The following is a 13,110-nucleotide window of genomic DNA, read 5'->3' as shown; positions in this document are numbered from 1 at the left end:
CTTTCAATAGGCCATATTGTTTCTAGCATTTAGTAATTTAACAATTAACAGATCATAGGAGATTTTTATTTTTTTTACATTGAACACTGCTAAATTTTGCCATTGAAAATGTCTCCTTTTGAAATCTGCAGAAATAGACAAGCGTCCCCCACAGGGACCTGTGCCTTTTTGATAGAGACACAGTACTCCTACATAGCATGACTGGGAGCGTACAGCATCCAGACTGAACCTCTGAGGACTGCCAACTATTTGCATGGCACAACAGTATTTTCCTCTGATAGGGTAACCTAACTTTAGAGCATGCTAACCAAATATTCTCTGTTCCAATACACTGCACTTTTCAGAGCTTGAATTTACACTACAAAACCAAATAATTCTGACATTGCAACCTGAAGTAGTATGGCTATAGCAACTAATATCTTACACAGCATTCCTCACCACTTTACACCACAAAACTTTACAGCCCATACATACAAATAAATCAGCTCATGCCCAGTTGTCAAAGCATTAAAATAGATTTGCCACTACGCTGGTCAAAGTTGAGTGCAGCAAAGAAATGCTGTACACATTTTTATAAAAGCTTTAATGGACTCTATCACCCATGCAATAAGATGCACTGCATCTTTGCCTTTATGTAGAAATACATATTCATATCTCATAAAGTGATACCTCTCCCCAATCAATCAGGTAGGACACTAGGGACCTAAGCAGAGAGCTTGCAGAGCATAATGAAGTGTGTAGGTTTTGTTAGAAACTCCAATGTACTGATGCACGCTTCCAAATGTCTATCATGCACCTTCTCTCTCTTGCTCTCTACAAGTTTTTAGATACAGTGACCAAAATCAAGACTACTGATAGTTTTGAAGGCATACTCAAATAACAAAACAGTGAGATATTTGCATTCTGGTGCTTTCTGATCAACTTTGAGCAAAGTGATATTTGGGACGTCTCACTGTAAGCACTAGTTAGACAAAGAGCTATATGTAGGTGCACTTTCGGATCTAACTATTGAAAAAACTAAGAAACATAAGGATAGAAAAAAGGTAATTTAGTATGCCAAGGACCAACATATCCAATGAAAAGTTGAACTATTATAGGGTTAAAAGAAATTCACTCATTTCTACATGGCTCAGAAGGAGTTAATTCTGGAGCACCACCTTCCATGCTAGGCATTTCTACTTCACAGGAGTCTCAACAAACTAGAAGGCATCTTCAGAAAAGGACGCACAGTAAAAATGCCAACAGGTTTGGGAGGTACCGTTACAGCAATGATAAAAGGTTTGAGATTAGCCATTTTTCTGTTTTTTCTCTCCCTGTATGTTTTTTTCCAACTGACTTCTTTGCTACTACAGAACAAAAGCATAATCTCTGCTATATTTGCCTCTCCCTGTGGAGACTTAAAAACAAACTACAGGAAATCCAAAAAGGGTCTCAAATACTGTGGTGGATCTGCAAAGGACAAATCTACAGGTGTGCTTTAAAGATGAAGTCTGTGCCCTTTATACTGCCTGAAGTTTTCTCTCAAGTATATTAAGCAACAAACATGCATTACCACTACCCTATCAGTGCCAAATGAACCTTCTTATAATGAGATCATATCTCCTCTTCTGCTTTCCAGTCTCACGCCCTTCTTCCACCAGCTGTGCCCTACAGTGCTCCCCCTAGTTTCCCAAGAGCTCCTGAACTATCACAGATAGCGCTAGCTAACATTTTTGTTTCAGCAGATACATATTTAAATGACCAAATAGTATGTAGGATGAGATGAAAGTAACATTCACACATTATAGTATGGAAGGAACTAAAGGTATGCCCTCTGGAAATAGAAGGATTAATTAAAGTAGGCTAATCCAGGATTTGGTCGACTGGATTTCCAAATGTCTTTCCCTTGCTTTCTCTGTTGATTTTCTTTACCATGTTATCTTTATCCAGTAATTATATACTACATTGCCAGGTGAGTAAGGAAATCCATTGTAAATTGATCAATACAGTCAGAGTGGGATAAAAGTATATTCCCATCCAATTTATCAACATTCTTTAAAACACTTCCATAATCAGAAAAGCATGTTTTCTGACTGACAAAGCTAAAACAGATTTTGAAAGCTTTTTCAATCCAAACACACACATTTTTAAGCCCCTGACACTAATAAATGATGGGAAAAGTATGTCAATGGTCAGACCCCAAAGATATTACACAGTAAATGTCATCCTTGCCCTCTGTTATGTAGTATGTTTGAAGATTACCAAATCTACTTGTAATCTAAAATAAGGTTTCAGTTGAGGTTCTTATAGAGAAAGGAAAACCTCATGCATTAATTCCCAATTATGCAACAAAAAGCTCCTCTGTCACACATGCCAGGTTACTCAATCCAGTATTTCTCAGTACACAAAGCATATAATCTGTCCATGTTAATTTCTTTACTATCGTAACAGATGATTAAATAAAAAAATGTCAAGTTGTTTTTTCAGACTTATTTAAGAATCTGTTTTTAAAAGAATTTAGTAACTTCTGCTGTTAAATATACAAGTTAAACATATTTGGCTGATTTTTTTTAAGCTCTAATGTTTTTTAGAAGGCATTCGCTATAAAGTAACATTTTCTAAAACATTTAAAATATCCTGTAAGCCAGCAGACTTTCAGAAAAATTTCAGAATTCCTAAAGAATTTTTAGTGAGACTCAATTTCCTAAGTTATTGAGCTTTTCTTAAAAAACAGAATAAAAAGCAAAACATCATGCAGGATCTTTGGATGGTTTGATTATCTATGAATATCAAATTTAACTAAGTAATCAGTTCTCAAGCACTTAGCTAAGAATAGATGGGTAAATAACAAACAGTCATGGCTGTAACTGCTGAAAGCATAAACATTTGTGTTTTGGACAGTACAGTGTTTATGATAAGCACACTTCTTTGTCAATTAAACACACAGTTCTTTGTTTATAGCATATCTATTCTTAACAGGAGCCATGTTGGCACCTGTACTCAGTCATGGAAATGAAAGCCACAGCAAAAGTAAAGCAAGCAAACTTCAGCCTCATGTATGGTGTTTTGTTTTGTTTGTCTTTTACTATTAATTCCAGATAGATGATAAAGAAACTCCTCTAGGTGAAATAATACCCCAGAGCTACACAATCATTTATGTATATTTTTAATTTGTATTTAGTGTGTCTGGGTACCAATTTTCTTCATATTAGAGAGTGCAACATCTTAAGTCTTTCAGCAGTGAAAAGCTACACTAGTGCCAAGATTAAACATAAAACAGAGTTTAAAAAAAAAAAAAAAAAATCACTCAATGCTAGATGGTCAAGCCTTTCTGAGAGTGCCAAAATAGCATGCTGATTTTCAGAGGTGCAAAATAGACAGAAGTTCCTGCTGACGTCAGTGGAAATGCCTGGGTGTTCAACACCTATAAAAAATATGAGTGTTTCCTTGGACGCTTAAGGAATAATCACAGATGCTAATTTTAGTCTAGGGTAGTCACTTTCTGCAGATTCCTGCTATGGTAGTGGGGGTGAGCAAAGCTTTTCTAGGGGGCAGTTCAGAATAGAAGACGTGTGCTCTAAATTAGGTTCTGCTAGTTATCAAAGTAATGGAAGGCTGGACTGATTTTGCTTACAGGTTTTTGAAGAAAAATAAGAACAAGCATCAGATTTCAAGTTGAAGAGATTCTTACAGTTAAGAGCAGTAGGGAGGAAGCATTTCAAGTAAATGGAGAAACCTTACTCATACCAAGTACAGTAAACAGTACTTTCATCTGTAAAGCCACCACATCTCCACTATTTTGGAGATGAAGACGTGGACAAAATGATGTGTCCTTATAACGCAAAAGCAGGGAAAACTGGTACCAGACATAGGAGCAGCAGTGTCTATTCTTGCACTTAGAACATAAAATCAGGACTAATTTTCTCACCTGTGTGCACACATGCAAATTTAAGGTCCAAATATAGAAACTAACTAAACATTACTCAGACAACTGTCAGCTTCTGCTTCCCTCTGGACAGGCAAATGTACTTCTACAAGCTACCATTTCAAGTGGGACACGTTCCTAAAAGGAGAACACTGCATTTCAAAGTCTTCTACCTCTTTATCTACAGATGCTCTGTTCCTGCAGAGTACTAACACCTGTCCTGTATCCTTTCACACCCGTAGTTTGAGGATTACTAGGACCATGCTTTCTTGATCTGTATTGAAGTTACTTGTACTGCCAGAAGGAAGAGCTACTACAGAATATGTACAGAAACAGTCACAGAAGGTGATCATAACATTGTGTTTTCTGGTTAAATGATGTGGAAGGAGGTAACTTCTACCTTTAAATACATGCCCACTTTTATCATGTAGAAAAAGAGCATTGTATAGCACCTGTATAGTTATGATCAGCTTCATGCATCAAGTCTCTCAACATGTGGCGTAATTAAAACCAACAAATCCAGTTTTATTATAAGAACAAATGTCACACACCCTTATCATAGCATTTCATGAAATGATGTTCTTCAAACATTGAAGACTTGAAAATCACCCCAAGCTACTAGGAATGAAATTTAATTTAGGAGGAAATGGAGTGCTTGATGTGAATACATTCTCCTTCTGGTATCAACTGAGAGTAAAGAATGCATAGCCATAGAAGACATATTCAATCAGAGTCAGCAACTTTTGACTGCTTGCAGCAGAGGAATACCACATCAGTTACACATTGTTTATCCCAACAATTAGGGCTGAGAAGAAATTATGCTTGGCAGTAAAGTCATCCAAAGCAACTCAACTTTGCCAACTGTGTAAGCACTTTTATATTTGTTAGCTTGCAAGGATATAAAATAATATGCAGGAAGGATGTCTTTTGACTTGGGACAAAGCTAAGCAGCACAAATTCTCATGTAATTCTATTTCACTGACATGCTTCTTCCTGCATCATGTCCACCTGCATTCCAGATACAAATCCAATGCATTCTTCTGTAAGTAGGCTCTGTGGTACAATGCCTAAAATACTACCAATATCACCATTCACAATGAAAGAAAATCCTAATGCTCAGTCTCACTGAAATTAATTCAGGAGAACTGTACAGTGCAATACAGAAATTACTAAACTAAACATCATTAAATGGACCAGAATTTATGCAACCATGATTAAACTTATGTTAGGCGTTTGGTATCCAATTTTTACATCATAACGATGAAACGCCTTTTGTCTTATTTGTAAGAGGATGGAAGGGTTTTGGTGGAAGATTTTGAACTGTGTTACCTCATTAGCAAAAAGCAGTCAAAATTCAGCTTGCAGAGCTGTCTTAGTCTGATTTGGAAATTGGTGATGTAATCATGATATTTTCATACTGGGATTCATTAGTTTATAGAATATACCTGAGTCCTGATTTTTCTTGCACAAGACTACAAATTGTATGAGCATGGATTCCCTATTTACTGCAGTCTCAGGGCTGAAGACCCTCAATGCTCTTCCAAGCAAACACTTCCCATGCCTCTCTTCACCTCTCCTGTGACCCAAACACAGATCCACAGCAAGATGCAGACTGCCCACCCCCAAGAGATTATAGCAAAGTCCACTGCTTAACACACAGTTTTCCTCTAGCTCTTAAGCACCTTGGTTGCAGCTTATGGAAACCCACTTAGATCCATACTTTCTTCTAGTCCTTATTGTCTTACTAATTGGATCAGTGTATCTGCAGACATTTTACTATACAAATTTCAAGGGAGGCTGTGGTGTGTATCTGTGAGTACAGGAAGGAGGTAGCCTTTGCTTCCCATTAAAAAATGGTTCTTACAATTTCTTTTCATAACCATACAGTTCTGTTGCTGGCAGATGTTTGTGAATGGCAATTAACAGCTGAATTGGGACTGTAGGAATTATCAATTTGACAACACTAACAAAAGCATACAGAGCCTGGAATGCATCAACATTGAGTTTAAATAGAAAATATAATATTGAGTAATATATTGATTTCTCACACTTAGTATTGATAAATAAAACCTTCCCATTCGAAAAAACTACCTGCATAAACATTTCTAGTTAAGTGAATTTCATAATAGCTTTCTTTGAATTTTTCTTCATATACCAGCACCACAGTATTCAGGGCCCTCTTTAGTTGCACACCTTACTGACAGTTTCCAAGACAGAATATGAAGCACACTGACAAAATATGATCGTTCCACTATCCTTTCAGCAGGCTCCTCTCAAGCACCATTCCATGCAAGTAACATCAGCAAGAGGAATTTAACATGTTACTATTTTAACAAGCACTAATCTCTAAGAGGCCAATCGTACAGAACAAGCCATAAACACATCCCATATTTCTACAGAGTCCCTCTACTCTCATGGCAACTCTTCACAGGACTAGAGAAACAGCAACTCCGTGTCCTTTTGTTGCATCAGTGTCCAATATTTAGGACAGTTATAGTATATGCTGAAAAATCAAGACATGCTGTGGCAGAAAAAAAAAAGCCCGTCCACTGGCAACCAAGTTCTAAGTCAGACCCTATATGGGGCCATTTACCACTGAGAAGGTCACTTAAAAAGCACTCAGGATTTAAAAGGAAATGACAGATGTTTTGTGTGTGTGTGTCCTTAGTACTAGTGGTTTTGACATCCACTGTTTGAAAAGAAAATTCTTGATGTACCTGGAGGAGAAGCATTTGGCCTTGGAGTTCTGAAACTTCATGTTACCATAAGTGCACTCTGCATCTCTAGTGGCATATATCATTTGGCAAGACATTGATCTTCTATAGAAGACAGCCACAGTACTGGCTAAATACTAGGAAAAAAAAAAAGTCTAAAAAGGTGAAATTGTTTGCTTTTCTAACTATTAGTTACTAGTAGTAATAGAAATTCCTGCATTTCAACCTACAGAATTCCCAAGACAACTACATCATCCTAATTCTGTACATAAAAGGTAAGGGAAGCAGAGAATTGCAGTGTAGGACTCAGTATAGCACATGATTTTTTCACTATCATTCTGCTTCCAACCCTGGAGGATTTTCCTCCTAACAAATTAAATCCCCTCCTGAAATTAGTCCTAATGCTACGCAACCCAGGACTCCCATCTTTATAAGAAATATCCAACTATTAACAGGTAAGTACTAGGAATAAGTAATGAGAAGGCTGATACTCTCTTAGAAAGGACTGTACCTTTTGCCTCTCTCACCCCTCCTACATTGATTGCTGGTTCTCATCCAGACCCTGTTCTTGTTGCTCACTTGCAGAGGGGAATCTCTGTGTCTTCTCAACAATCCCACTGGTATTCCACATAGGTAAAAAGTGTCATATCATTGAAAACTCTCAAGAGACGGGTGGTTTCTCTGTGGGAGCTTAACCCCAAGGTTGATTATTCAAGGAAAGAATTTTGCACGGTCTTAAAAAAAAAATTAAAAAAAAATCAACCAACCTTCCCCCCTCCAAAAAGAAATGCACCGCACCCAAAACCTCAACTTTGACTATCTCCAGATAATCTCAGTAAAAGGGAAAGATCTAGGCTGGAATGCCCTGTACACGCTGTAGATATTGCTATATTCTCCAGGACAACGTTTTCAATCTGGAGCCTGTAAGTCCATGAGGAGTGGTTCTACAGTACTGAATTTTGCTGGTGGCACTCAGCCTCTCCTGACCTTTTCTTGCTTTACTTTTCTTTTTCATTCATTCAGGCTTGGTTATTTCTCTCCTTCTCTTCCTGGCTGAAGAATGAAGCTGTTTCCTTCCACTACTTCATCTGTCTTCTCACTCACCAGTAGACTTATTCCAGGAAGAGGCTTCTGATAAGAAATCAGTTTAGATTCCATCCATAGAAGACCACACAAACTTCAGAGTGAATTCAGGACACTGACTGTAACTCTATTTATAGACACTGAAGCCAGACTGAACCCAAGGTCAATTTCTCTTTCAGGCTGCAATGAACCTCTCAAATCTGCTGAACTTACTGAAGTTGCAGCAACACTAGAAGAAGAGGGATGTTGTTCATAATTCATAGTCCTGGTAGTTTCTTCCAAATAATTTGCCATACATGTGGCTTCCAAATGCTTTTTTTGTTTGTTTGTTTGTTTGCAAGGACAACAGGAGTTGTATTACCAACCAAAGGAGGTAATGCAGACAAATCCTTACAGGTCACACTGAAAATGTAATCAGATATGTTCTGCTGAAGACTGGAAAGACACAGCTTCTCTCCTAAAGAACCTTTCCCAAACTCCTCACTCATGCACAGCATTCAGTGTCAAGAAGATTTGCATTCACAAAGAGTGCAATATCAAGGTAAATAAGTATTCCAAGTCTTCTTCTTTATTCTATACCAGTGTAAAAAAACCATCAAAATGGTCAGAAATTGCATTGACACCTACATTAAACCCCTTCTGCATTACCAAAGCAGTGGCATCTGGGCCATAGAGCAAGCTAGAATAAGATCATTCATCTATAATAATATCAGTAAGGCAAGGAGTATGTTTCCAGTTCTTTCCTTACATGTGTTAGTGCAACAGTGTCAGAGACATGTCTGAATGACTGGAGAAGACACATATGAAATATGTGGAGCCAGTTTAATGCTTTACAATACAACTGTCCTGAAGAAGGGATCACAACTGTTTCACAACCTTCAGATCTTTATCTTGAGGGCTTAAGACTTCCTTGAAAAACTAACAAACCACATTTCATGTCAAAGTTTAAAAAAGCACCCTCCTATAATAAAGTATTTATAGCAAAAGTTACAAATAAGGAAGAGCACTGTTTAACACACAGCTTAGTAAGTAGTATTGGCAGTTCAAACATGTTGCAAACAATATGTTTGCATTTTGAGTAGCATTGTTGAGCTTGGTTTCCTAAGCTAAGGGACACCACATTTTCCTACATTCCTTCTAGTTATATTGAGAAACAGGCTAGTGAAAACTAAAACGTTTGTGGAGTTTGTTTGTGATTTTTCCTTCCACTCCAGTCCAGCAGGGTAAGGACTGAAAAACAGCTAATCACTAGTCTGTCATACCATAGAACCAACCACCTCTATCAGTTGTTACAAATATCACTGCTGTCCTCTTCAGGAGTGGGAAAACCGAGGTCTGAGGTGAGCTGACCTTGCCTAAGGTTACAAAGCAGAGTGAAGAAGAGAATCCTATCCCCTCTGGCTAGACTTTTTGATTGCCAATACTTTTTGATTTCCATGTGGTACTGAAGAAACAAGGGGCTAGTTTCATAGATCTTTCAACCACTGTTTAAATGCATGTGGCCAGTGGAAGCGTATTGGGTCAAACAGCAGATTTCTGAAGATTCCAATCTCATGGTTCCCACCTACATGTTCAAAAGACACCAGGGTGGTAGCTCTATAATCAGTTCCTACTGAAGACAGAATGTCCATCCAAAATACAATTTTTTCTGTTATTTAGTCTTTCTTTAAAGTTGCTGCCTTAAATTTCTAGTCATATGATCCTGTTTAAGTTTTTTACCAATAGTGTCTAATACAGCAAATGGTCAAATTGCTGTATTTTCTTGATTTGACACAGGCTAAATGTTACCCTAATCAAAGCATTTAAATTGGTGTTCACATTCAGAGAGAAAGAGGTAAGCTACAACTCAGCCTCTTTTCCTATAGTGTACTTCATATTTATTCTGACATCTGCAGCCACCAAGGAACCTGGATTACAGCAGACCATAATACTCTATGAACCATGGTTATAATTAGGCGTCACATCCATTGTAATCCTATGGACGTCATCATGTGTTACCAGCATCTGTTGACAGATCTCATACCAGGCATATCACTGAAATGGCAAGTCTGGAGAGGGCAGCCCACAATAGAAACAATGGCATTTATTTTTGGTTTGTTCCAAGACTGTCTAATAGAAAATATATGCTGCCAACTGCCAGGGCTCCACTGAGATCACTTTTCAATATTATATTACCAGTTTGAACAAAGATCTGCACCCAAGTATCTGCAATCTGCTCCTAATAAATACAGAAATAAAGAAAGCACTTTCTGCAACTGACTTAGCACCAATCAGAAAAATATAGAAGCCTTGAAATTTTATGAAGTTTATCAGGCCCATTATCATGACAGTACTTCTTTTTCATAATAAATGACATGAATAATAAATTCAGATCCCTTTCCAAGACAAAGAATGAGGACCCCTCTCCTAAATTTTGTTTAAATGTAGTATCACTAATATTAAAAATAAGCCCTGGGAACTGGCAACATAAAGTAGCAAAGCCACAATCTTTCTACTCTATGGAAGTAAAGCATAGTCTGCTTTAATTTATCAATGTGAAAACCTGACTTTCTGCTGAAATGCTGTCTGTTTGGAGGAACAGAAACAAAAAAATTTCTATTGGGTCTTATACTAACTACTCCCTGCTCTTCTGTAGAGGTCAACAGATTTAATGCAAACATAAGAATGCCTACAGAATTCAAATTCTCTTTATTTTTTATGATTTATCTGCATTGTAGGAAAATTGCATTAGAGTGCTGACTAACCAGTAACCTATCTATTATTTCTATATTTTGAACACAGCATTCTCTGAAATGCCGGACAATTGAATCCTAATCAGATGGAACCACAACCTGTTATGGCTGAGCATTTTCAAACCACTAAAGCACTAAGATAATTTACATTCTCAATATAAAACATAAAAGAATAGTTCACCATCTAAAGAGCGTCAAATTAAAACAAATGTCAGTGTTGATGAGTACAGCTTAATAATTGGTTAGGAGTTGCAGCAGCTGGTAGATCAAGAAAAGTGAACTTCAACCTAGCCCAGAACTTCTCCCACTTTACTCGTACAGCAGGATCGGAACAGGTGTGAATATAGAGGAATTAATAAAACCAGCTAAATGTCACAGAAGGAGGAAGGCTACAAGTAAAAACTGAGAGAAAAATACTTGCTTTACCAATTTTAATGGAAAAGCAAACCCATTGGCCCCAACAATTCTAACAGTTCTTACTTTTATAGCTATACTCTTATAGTATAGCTTTTATAGAATCTGTGACAGTAACTGTGGGCCAGATATAAGTTGGCAACTTCTGCTTAAGTTCTTGAAGTGAACTGCTCACCTATAGCAAAAAGCATATTCAACCTTATTGTCTAGAGTGCTGTTTCTCTCTCTCTCTCTGCCCTCTTTTTTTTTTTTTTTTTCATTCTTGTAACCAGCAGATAACCTTTTAATGCCAGATCTGTCAGCTATGACTTCAACATCACCTTTTACATTAGGAAGTAACAAATCCTTTACAATATTTCATCTCTCTCTTTTCCATATGCTGCTTAAAACTCAGTGTTCTGAAATTAGATATTGCAAATATTACTAAAGTAACAAACCACTGACAAGACTGCTGATAGGATTATAATCTCTGCCTATGTTCAGAAAAAGAGCATGGACAGTACTTGCTAGCATAATAGCTTTCTTACACCTAAAAAGGCAAGAAGCATTTCCTCTACAATGATATATTCCAAGGAGTTTACAGACCTGTTTTTTTTTTTTTTTTTCCCCAGACAGTGAGTTGGCATGTAGGAACTTAATCATGAAATATAGTTTTCCAAATCTAGCCTGGATATATTTCTAAGCAATATTTTCCTTGTCAGATCATTCAGTCAGAATTAAGAGTAAATTCTAATAAGAGCTGACTTGCAAAATCACAATTGCAAAGTCTGTTCTCAGAAATATTGCAAACTTTTTTGCACACCAATTTGAACAATCTCATTCATCTCCCTGTTCATAATTGTAATTTATTGTTTTTGAAAAGCAATCAGGCACAAATATCAATTCAGAGTCTGCTTTCCGAAAGGAAGACCCAGGAATTGAAGCTAAAAATTACTGCAATCTTTATCAACTACTAATATATAAATATAGAGGTACGGACAGAGTATTTCCAGTGCAATATTTAAAAAAAAACCAACCACAAACTCCTATCATAAATTAGTTTCCTATTATATAGGTTTCACTTAAGAGTCAAAAAGTGAATGCTTTATCTTCAAAATATGGCACAGTTAATATATATTTTATATACATATGCTTCATATGATGCAAAATATATTCTCTTACAAAATTAGAACCCCTTACTGCATAGCCCTGGGAATTCCAGATGCAGCACTGCAAAGACAGGACACCATTACACACAGAAGCACATATACAGACACACATTACTTTATTTCCTGACCTTCCTTTGCTGTTTCTCCCATGCTGGGTCCAGGAGCAGGTCCCTGTCCCATTCTTCTTCTTGGGTCATGTACTCATCTTCTTCATAGTTGTAGGTATACTGCATGTTTGTTTCTATCTGGTTCATGCTGTTCACGCTACCTGAGGGTCAGCTTCAGCTGCTGTGACTTTAAATATATGGTTTTTTAAGCTTAGTTTACTTGCTGATGAGTTGTAGGTAGCAGTGTATTTTTTCTTTCTTTTTTCTCTTTTTTGCAAGGTGACAGGGAGTGAATATTGATGATTCTTGCCGAGGGCAGAGGCTGAAACTGTCAGGTAGGTGCTGACCTGTGGTGACCTTCCTTTCCTTTCCTCTCTCCCTCTCTCCTGCCCTCCTTCCCTTTCTCTCTCTGCTGCTGCTGCTGCTGCTGCAGGTCCCTGCGGCTGACCCTCCGAAGAAGCCCAGGGCGGCTCATTGCTGCGGCTTATTATCCCCGCCGGTCTGTCACGTGGCGCGGCGGCGGCTCCAGCCCCGTTCCCGGCGGCGGCCGCAGGCGACGAGGAGCTCTCAGTCGGGCCGGTGCTGTCACCCCCGCGGGCGGGGCAGAGCGGGACAGGAGCACCGCGCCCGCCGCTGCGCTGCTTCTGTACAGGGCAGCGAGACTGTCTGCTGAGGGGAAGGCTGACCGGGCAAACTCGCCTCCGGTAACCACTCTGGCCAAACCACTGCCTGCTCCTCTTTCCAATTCGATAAAATACCTGTCTTGTTTGGGTTTTTTACTAACATGTATTTCTACTTCTCAAGACCTATCTATGATTTGCTGATGGAGTTTGATGTTGTTTATCATTAGTCTGAAATCTGCCAAGAGATGAAACAATTTGCAGTGGAGATCAGGTCTGGAGTTAAATCAGAAAGCATGGAAGCACAACCTAGAAAAGCAACATATATCTTTTTCGTCCAGGAAACATTCTCAGTACGTCCCAAAAGCAGGCACCAATAACTTTATAA

General features: G+C 38.0%; 1 protein-coding gene across 1 annotated transcript in view; it reads right to left on the bottom strand.

Moving 5' to 3' along the window:
• Positions 1–12,565, bottom strand: part of ACTN2 (actinin alpha 2) — a 72,016-nt gene extending 59,451 nt beyond the window's left edge. The window contains 1 exon segment of the mRNA XM_075748760.1: positions 12,124–12,565. Coding sequence (XP_075604875.1) covers positions 12,124–12,249 — 126 coding nt within the window. The 5' untranslated portion in view covers positions 12,250–12,565.
• Between the last annotated feature and the right edge of the window lie 545 nt (positions 12,566–13,110).

This window comes from Balearica regulorum, chromosome 3 (assembly GCF_011004875.1).
Source record: "Balearica regulorum gibbericeps isolate bBalReg1 chromosome 3, bBalReg1.pri, whole genome shotgun sequence".
NCBI classification, from domain to species: Eukaryota; Metazoa; Chordata; class Aves; order Gruiformes; family Gruidae; genus Balearica; species Balearica regulorum.
Note: the sequence above shows the minus strand (reverse complement) of the source record. Positions and strands in the feature narration are given on the sequence as shown.